This window comes from Myotis davidii, unplaced genomic scaffold (genome assembly GCF_000327345.1).
Source record: "Myotis davidii unplaced genomic scaffold, ASM32734v1 scaffold441, whole genome shotgun sequence".
Lineage (NCBI taxonomy): Eukaryota > Metazoa > Chordata > Mammalia > Chiroptera > Vespertilionidae > Myotis > Myotis davidii.
Window position 1 is genome coordinate 1,514,729 of NW_006291818.1, and position 9,791 is coordinate 1,524,519.

Sequence of the window (9,791 nt, forward strand, 5' to 3'; positions counted from 1 at the left end):
GGGGGGAGGGGGGTAGTCTTATACGGCAAGTATGTAACAAACTCTGTATTTTGAGTGGAAATGTTAGGGGGTTGTCTTATACGCCCAGTCGTCTTATACGCCGGCAAATACGGTATATTGTATATATATTATAGGAATTATTAAATTTTTAGGTGTTATAATAGTATTGTGGTTGTAAGAAAATTCCATAATTTTCAAAGATGTGTGCTTGAGAATTTAGGCGTGAGGCATGGTGTTATCTATAATTTGCTTTGAAATTGTTCAGCAAAGATGGATAAATTGATGCATGAAAAAAAATAGAAGAATGAATGGATGGACAGATGAATAAGTGGAGATAATATCACAAAATGTTGTCAACTGTTGGATCTGGGTTGGAGCTCTGTGGAAGTTACTGCTGTACCCTGTCTACTTTTCTATATGGTGGAAGTTTTCCTAAGACAATGTTTAAAAACTATTACACGTGACGCTCTTACAGAATCTAACCTCAGGCACAGGTGTGGTAAATACACAAAACAGAATATGGCTCAGGGTACTCAGTCCCCATCCCACCTCCACCAACTCACCCCCTTCAGGCAGATGGGGCCTATCTTGTCACCTGACCCCACCGGCCCCTTACCTCAATCAGAGCCCCCTTCTCCCTGTCCTCGGATCGTTTGGCGCTGTCCAGTTCATCATGCATTTCCGAGAGCTGGTCCTGCAGATCCCTGATCTCCGTCTGGTGCTGTTCCCGCTCCATCTTTACCTGAAACAGCCTGACAAGAAGGAGTCCCTCAGACAGACCTCGGGCTCTGCTGACGTTCATCCCATCTGACTGCAGACCCCCAGGTGCTCAAGCAGAGTCATCTAAAGCCCCAAGAAGCCTCCCACTCTCCCCCGTCCACATCCCCCTCCCCCCACACAGGACTGTAGACCAGAAGAGTCAGCAAATTACAACCTATGGGCCAATCTGGCCCACTGCCCATTTTTATAAATAAAGTTTTATTGGAATACAGCCATGCTCATTCTTTTATGTATTGCTTACAGTCATTTGCACAATACAATGGCAGAATTGAGAGGTTCCAACAAAGACCATATGGCCCATAAACTGTAAAGTATTTACTATCTGACAAAAGTTTGCCAACCTCTGCTCTAAATCAAATTCACAACGATTCTACCTTGTTATACTGTAAAGTCTTTACTACCCCCCTAAACTTTCTGATTGTTTTCTTACCAACTTCTTTTCTAAAATTAACCTCTAAGAATGTCTTAAAAGCAAAAACTACACCATCAAAATTGCCAACGCAATTAAATGCATTTACTACATAATGTCCTATTTTTCTTGAATTTTCCTCCAGATTTCACTCCTGCTCTAACCTTCACTTAAAGTTTCCATCGTGTCCACAGGGCTTCTTAGCACTGCACCCTTTCCGACCTCAGTTTCAGATCTCTTTTGCACAGATTTTAAGACACGGCCACAGTGACACGGCCAGTGGGCTTGACTTCCCATCTCTGCAGATGCAACAGAAATATAAACACAGGTCACAGAGTCCAGCACCATCCAGGATAGAATCCAAAGCCGGGAGATGATGGGGGTCTCGTGATGTGCTTTTTGGAGGCTGGGCCCAGGCCCCTTGAAATCTCAGTCCTGAGATATCACCAATCCACGTTCCCTGCTTCTCACTTACCTACTATAGGCCCACTCTAAGGGCTGAAACTTTACAAGACATCCTTTACGGTGTACGAATTTCAAAATTATTAATCTTTCTGCTTACCAGAGAGAAAAGGAAGAGGGGGCAGCCGCTGTAAATATTTGGAAGACCAGGTAGTACTAAATGGACAAAAAGGTTCTGGCCACATCAGATGAAGAACCAGGAAGGACAGGCCCTCGGCCCAGGACTTACTCCTCCAGGCTTTTGCGGAGCTCCCCCTCACTCTCTTCCAGCCGCCGCTGCAGCACCGAGTTCTCTTTCTCCTTGTGGTCGTGTTGGCTCTGGAGCTCTTCTAAGTTTGCTTTCATTCTCTCTCTCTCTTCTTTGATGTTCTGTTGATTCTAATATGAATACATGTGATTTTAGAGTGCTTCCACCATACAATTATGTTATGCTGAAACTTTACAATACATCCTTCTAAACTCTGATGGACTCGGCGTCTTTGCACTTACAGTATTAATTATTAGTGATGTCGTTAATTATTAATCAAACTACTTAATTAAGGTATAGTTGTGTGTAACTAGAAGCAATATTACATATTTAATGAGTTGTAATACTTTTAAAAGAGAAACAAACACAGCTAAATTTCATTGTACTATTTCAATTACTCAGTTCCAATATTTTATAAGCATTTCATTTTCTACTGGCCTGACTGAATCCAATAGTGATTCTTTTTCTCTGTCAAAGCAAACAGTTGCTATATGCTTTGGGTTGTTTTTCTTGTTGTTGTTGTTTTAAGTTCTTTGGTCAGTAGGAGCCAAATATACAGGGATTTACTTCTGTGATGAGAGGAATGTTTCTTTTTTGGGGGGGGAATATTGGCTTTCAATTCACTTGGGCATCCCAAGGTACTTAAAATATTCTTTACCAGTCAAGAAGGAAATGAAAAAAATAACTGAGGAAAAATCAGATACCTTGACTTCCAGTTGAAGCTGTCTCTGAAGTTCAGCCACTTCTGTGGTCAACTTGGTTTTTTGTTCCAACAGATCTTTGACTTCAGACGAAGAGTTAGAAGCCTACAGTTAATTGCAAAGATATATGCATTGAAATGTTCAAGATGATTTATTTTCATTCTCTTTCCCCCAAAATATAATCAGAGCAGTAACTCTAAAATCTTAAGATTCCAATGTAGATCCCTACAGAGAAGGGGCACGAGGAAACCTTCTGGGATGATGGGAGTACCCTGTATCTTGATCTGGGTGGTGCTTGCATTTGAACTACGCAGTTAAGATTTGTGCAATTTACTGTAAGTTATACCCAATAAAACAATGTAAAAGATAAAATAAGTATTTGTGAAGATTCATTTATTGCATAAATACCCAAAGCCCATGTCTCTGTGTTCCTAAGGCCCTTTGTGTAAAAATCTATTACAAACTTTTCATTAGATTGGGAATTACTGCTCCATCACCATCAATGATATTTTTATCCCTCACTCTGTATATGCCTGGATGCAAGTAGTAAATAACTAACTGTAAGGTGGCTAACCTGGCTTACAGATGTCACATTTAGATGTCACATTTCCATAATGGAGAGAGATAGAATGAAGAGGGATCTGATTAAAGAGTCTATTAGGAAGCATCTCTGATTGAGTATGAATATTAATGGATCTCATTTTTTTCTTCCATGGATGTAATAATAGGATGATGTTCTCAAAAGGATCAGTAAATAACTGTAAGCTGGCTAACCTGGCTTACAGATGTCACATTTAGATGTCACATTTCCATAATGGAGAGAGATAGAATGAAGAGGGATCTGATTAAAGAGTCTATTAGGAAGCATCTCTGATTGAGTATGAATATTAATGGATCTCATTTTTTTCTTCCATGGATGTAATAATAGGATGATGTTCTCAAAAGGATTTGGCTAAAAAACTATAGCAAAGTGGTTAGAAAACTACATGGTGAGGAAGGGGGATAAAAGCAGGAATCAAAGCTGGAAAAGGCAGTGACTTGGCCCTCATGCATCTGAATCCAGGCCTGATGAACCTGGAAAGAGGTATTTCCTCACTTACTCCTGTGAAGTTAACCAGAGCCCCCAGTCAACAAAAACGCAGGACTTCCAATTCTCTCAGATACAATGAGAGCAATCCATTTTAGAAATCTAAACCCGACCCACGAGGGAACCTGCACGCGCTCCTTCCCAAGCAGAACCCCTGTCTGCTTTACTATCGTTTCCCAAGATGGTCTCAGTCCACATGGGAGAGGGTCCTAAATTCCCCCACAGAAAACCACTTAACTGGCCTTTGCCAGCGAATAATCAGATTCAGAAAATAAGAGGGAGGCAGAGGGAGTAGGAAAACATGGGCAATTAAGCTGTCAGGGCACTGTGATCAGAGCCAGAAGTCTAAGGGCCTTAGTTCACCTTCTCACCGCCTCGCACTTGATTCCCAGTGCTTCTTAACTGGTCTCCCCTCCTCTAATCTCACCTCTTTCAGAAAGCTACAACAGGAATGAATTCTTAGGAATATGGCGCTATGCATTCCTGTGTAAAGTCCATCAGTGGTGGCCCATCACCTTCAGTCTGAAACGGAAACTCCTTATACGATTTCTGAGGTCTTTCCTACCTGGTGCTTCGTCCCCACATGCTCTCTGCTCCAGCTACACAAAATTACCTCCAATCCCTAAACATAGCTAACACGTGCCTCTTTACATTTTATATTTGCTTGTGCCATTCCCTCTACCTACAACACCCTGCCTTCCCTTCTTTCAGAGAATTCTATAATCTTTTGAGACACCATTAGTGTTAAGTGACTCCAGAAGGGCTATCCTGATACCCCTAGTCTGTGACCCACAATGACAATCTTAACATCAAGACCAAAGCATGTCAAAACAAAAAAGACCAAAGGATATATTCCCCCTAAGAATATGCAGGCAAATGAAAAGCAAGAGTCAGAGTGATAATTTAGACTTAAGACTTTTAGCAAAAAAATCCCAAGCTAATTTTAACAACTACGTAGCACTCCTGAAGCAAAGTGTATAACCTAAAAATTCCCCAGTGGGAACAGTTAATATATTTGTACTACAATAAATATTATATACAGGGGTGGGGAAAAGTGGGTTTACGTTGTGAGTATACAACAGTTTATTCTTGTATTATTATTTATTATTGTATTTTTCATACAAACAACTGTAAACTGACTTTTGCCCACTCCTGTGTGTATGCGTGTATGTGTATGTATATGTATATATATGTACATATACATATGCATATATGTGTATATATATGCATACACACATCCATACACATAACTATACACATACATACACATATACATATATATCTCTATTTGATGGAGAGCAGCAGTCATGGTTAGCTGAGTGTTAGGGGAACACTGAGCAGTAGAGAAAAAGTCGTAGTTGATGCCTAAAAATGTCCTCTATCCAATTTTTCCAACATTGAAAAGAAGCTATAGACACATTTCCCGTCACCTGCCTCTGGGTAGCCTCTCTCTCCTGCCTTTGCAGAATTCCCCTGGGAGGAGAAATGGGTCCCAATGCATAGCGGCGAAGGACGGAGGAACAAGTGTTCAGTCGTCTCCCTGAAATGCTACTTCCTTTCAGGGTACAAGGTGTGTGTGACATATAGCAGATGTTCATCAATTATGAGACGAATCCTTTTTTAACAAAAGCAATCTCCAAGTCCCAACTCGAATTCAGTACAATCAGTTAAACGGACAGTTTTTTAAAAGAGTTTGGCACCACTCCACTCCTTCCTTTCCCTTCCCCTGATGCTGGTTGGCTTCACCTGTCTCTATTCCCTAGTTTCTTGTTCTTATTCTCTTATTTTTTACTCTCTGAAGTTCCAAAGTTTGGGGCCAAGCCAGTTCACACCAACCTTTCAAATCTGCCTATGAAATCTATCCATTAATTTGCTTAATTCTTTCTATTCTTATTTCCTCTTTCTAAATTTGTTTCATTCCATTGTGTTGGTGTGTTTTTTTAAATAAAATATCTCTAAAACCTTTCTGAGAAAGAGAAGCAGAGTATAAATTCATAACATGTAAAACGAGATCTCCCATCTCAGGTCCAGCTCACTCCTCAGGAAACTTCCCACTTGGTGCCATAACCCATTGTACAGACGGAAGAAACAGCAATGTGCCTGCCACATCCGTGTTAAATGCCCTCTGCAAGATGCAAAACTGCAACTTACTTGGTGACTTCCTTGTGCGCTCCCTGCTGCTCGAGACTTTAAAGTCTGGATTTTCTCAAAGACCAGGTTGACTTTCCTTTTAGTGGCATCATCATTATCGGTGCTTCTGGAAGAGGCAAAGGAAAAACAACAGTGAGGGGAAACCACAGGTCCTAGAATATTTTATGTGCCCTGACACACAGACAAGCCCTTTAAGAAGACAAATTGCAAGAGGCATGATTTTTTTTTTTTTTACAGAAATTTACAAAACCAGTGTTAAATGAGCAGGGTGGATGGTGTATTTTTTCGTCAAATAAACTGTCCTATGTTACCACTCAATTTGAGGCAGGGGTTCCCACTTTCAAATGTTAAAAAGACATAGCAACATTCTAAATGAGCTTGGAGAACACATCCAGTGAAAATGTAGTAATTTGCTGTTTGATTCAAATGAATTACATTCATTCCAACAAGGAATTTCTCTTCTGTGTGTGTCTCACACGCCCATATATTTTTACTTTTAAATCTTATGCTTAAGAATGATTTGCAGTGATCTTTAACTTCATTAGCCTATGTCTAAAAACACAAATCCCCAAGCCAAGACTCAACACAGCAGCCCTCTGTCTAGACTTTGACAGGTAATGATTGGCTGAAGTCTTATTAACCTCAACCACATCTTCTATCACACATACCTGACAATTAGGGGAAAAAATAGTTTTTTAATAAGTTTCCTTAAATAGGTGCCTCCCACTAAAGTCTGTCTCAGATCATGAACAAAAAGAAATAATAATTTAGAGAGCCCAGCCAGGTGTAGCTCAGCAGTTGAGCGTCGACCCAGGAACCAAGAGGTCACCGGTTCGATTCCTGATCAGGGCATATGCCCAGGTTGCGGGCTCGATCCCCAGTGGAGGTCCTGCAGGAGGCAGCCAATCAATGATTCTCTCTCATCATTGATGTTTCTATCTCTCTCTCTCACTGCCTTCCTCTCTGAAATGAATAAAAACATATAAAAAAATTTAGAGAATTTTAAAAATCGAAAGTTCTTCTACTTTAACCTTAACATGGTAAAACCCTTCACAGGGAGGCACTGATAACTAGCTCTTAGCTAGAAGAATAAAAGTATCTCTTTGGTTACTGTTGTTTTTTAATTCCAAAAGAGCCCTTATCTTAGAGTTTGAGCCTGACCACTTTGTCAGGTCTACTATTACTGACAAATAATTGTAAGGCTCAATACAAAAAACACAGTGTTTTGATACCAGTGAGTATTTGCCACGTGACTTCCAGTCATGTCAGACTGTAACGCTTTTTCTCTTTTTAATCACATCTGATGAGAGAACTGAAACAGGAACCTCGAATTCCTGACCTGGAATTCCAGCGCCATCGGTATCTGAGTAAGGAGTGAAACCAGATTACGCACACTCAACCTCCAAGATAAGTCTGTGGCAAGCACTGCTTTTAAGTGACTCATACGTGCTTTTAAAAATACTGGAAGCAGGGGCTCCTGGCCAATGTCAACTCTGGGGAGGGAAGGAGGTGTTTTTATTTGTCACTTCTAATAATAAGAGGTGATTGGAAGTGAGGTGACAGCAGACTTCATTCAAAACTGGACAACAGACATCCTTCCTGTCTTTTGTTTTTTTAACAACAAATTCAGTGTAGTCATTTTTTAAAATACATTCAATTTTTCAAGTACAATATCACTCCCTATACTCCCCTTGCCTGATCTTCACTTCCCACCACCCAAGATTTAAATGAATGCTGTTGTGAAAACTCCAGCCATTGAATCTTAACCCTCCAATGGCTCCCACAGGGCGGCGAGGGAGGGGCCAAAGCAGAAGGCCCCAGAAAAGGAAACGAAGGGCCCGGCAGAAATGACAGTACTGTGCTCCTTTAAGGAAAGGCACTGACCCTTCCTTGAGGTAATTGTAGAGGATCTGCTTGGCCGTCTCCTCGTTGGTTTGCTGCGTGAGCTCCTGCTGGCCTTTTAGCAGGTCCGGCGTGGCCTGGAACAGAGGGAGGGCGTCATTAGGTCCCTGGAGGCTGAGAGGGTGTTTCCAGGCAGGAGGCAAAACCCGAAAGCAGGCGCTTCCAAACACATTCCTACTTTCCAAAAGCGATTCCTCAGGTAAGGATCCTCATGACAGCTGGCTCTAGCACTTGGTAAGTAGCTCTGTAACCTGGAGCAAGGTACTTAACTTCCTCACCTCAATTTTCTCACCTGTAAATTGAGGTTAATAGGACTTGCCTTCACAGGGTTGGTGCCCATCCTATAACATATAACAAATAGTGCCTGACACTTACTAACCTTCTCATCATTTTTATCATTATCATTAATGTTTTTATTGTGTCTAGCAAAACAGTAAATGTACCACTTAAATAAATTCCATCACTAGGGTTAAGCTTAAATTAGGATTAACCTACTTTCTCGGGCCAGAAATTAGCCCAGTCACTCAAATTCATGAGGATAATTAACACACCTACACAAACCTAAGCACCCAACCTCTGTGTGGAAACACATTCCACCTACTTTCGGATTTCACATCCATACAAAAGGTAAAGGCGAACCTCTCTATAGTGTTTGACAAATTACTTTATTGACAAGACCCCAGTGGAAATCTAACTGTACTTGAATTAACTTAGAAAACCATACAATCAGCCCGGCCACGTGGCTCAGTGGTTGAGCGTCGACCTAGGATCCAGGAGGTCAGGGTTCGATTCCCGGTCGGGGGGCACATGCCCGGGTTGTGGGCTCGATCCCCAGTGTGGGGCATGCAGGAGGCAGCCAATCCTTGATTCTCTCTCATCATGGATGTTTCTCTCACTCTCTCCCTCTCCCTTCCTTTCTGAAATCAATAAAAATATATTTTAAAAAAAGAAAGAAAGAAAAGAAAACCATACAATCAGCAGTAGGACATATCTTTAGGAAAAACTTTTTAAAATCCACGTGTGCCCTGGCCCTTGTGGCTCAGTTCATTGATGCACTGAAAGGTTGCCCGTTCCATTCCCAGTCAGGGCACATGGCCAGGTTTCCTGTCACATCACATTGATATTTCTCTCCCCCACCCCCCTCCCTTTCTCTCTCTAAAAAATACAAAATATTTTTTTTTAAAAAAATCTATGTGCAATCACCGACTCCAGATGCAGGTATATATTGCTCTAGCCCCCTGTAGCATGAGGCTGCCCGAATTAAAAAGGGAGGGGAAAAAGACACCCTAGTCTTACCTGGGTATTTGAGGTGGACCCAAACGTCTTCACAGAAATCTTCTTGGCACCAGAGTCAGGCGACGCCGCTCGCCCGCGGTTCTGTAACATCAGCGTGGCAGTGGCCGTTTTGATTTCCTCCTCCTTCTTCTGCGCTGGGAGGGAGGCTGCACGCGCCGGGGCACTTTCCTGGCCCCCTTTGCTTTCCAGAGCTTTCCCATCTCTGCTCTGCTGGGGAGGCCTGGGGTGGGCCCCCTGCGGCTGGGAAACACTGCTCTGATTTTACTCAGACAAGATTTAAAAAACACTAGGTAAGAGCTGTACCCTGGGCCCTTTAAACAGCCTGTTATGGAACATTCCTGATGGCTTCACCTTTTCTTTAAAAATGAACTCGCTCAGGTACTCCGCGTTCCCCTGGAGGCCGAAGGGAAAGGCGCTGTCCACGCTCCGGGACCTCTTCCTGTCTTCGGGGTGGATTCTGTTTCGCCTCCCAGACCGGCCCCTTCTCTGCAGCCCAGGTTTTTGGTCGAATTTTTCGATCAACTGATCCACGCCGGGCATCGATCCCGTATCGATATCCCGCCCGGTTCCCGGCAAGAAGGGGATATACCTTCTGTTTTCATGCCGGTTCACATTGTCGGCGTGGAGGGCGCATTCCTGGTCGTCCAGCAGAAAGCGGTACAAGGAGTTGGCCGAGGTGGGCGTCGTGGACGTGGAGGAGGACCTCCGGGAGCGCGCCCCGTCCAGGACGGCGCCCGCGGAGTCCTGGCGCCGGAA

General features: G+C 42.6%; 1 protein-coding gene across 1 annotated transcript in view; it reads right to left on the reverse strand.

Moving 5' to 3' along the window:
* Positions 1–9,791, reverse strand: part of CGNL1 (cingulin-like 1) — a 107,876-nt gene that overhangs the window by 97,198 nt on the left and 887 nt on the right. Inside the window, 6 exon segments of the mRNA XM_006765240.2 lie at positions 617–752; positions 1,881–2,029; positions 2,603–2,704; positions 5,838–5,943; positions 7,722–7,816; positions 9,036–9,791. Of these exon segments, the coding sequence (XP_006765303.1) occupies positions 617–752; positions 1,881–2,029; positions 2,603–2,704; positions 5,838–5,943; positions 7,722–7,816; positions 9,036–9,791 (1,344 nt within the window).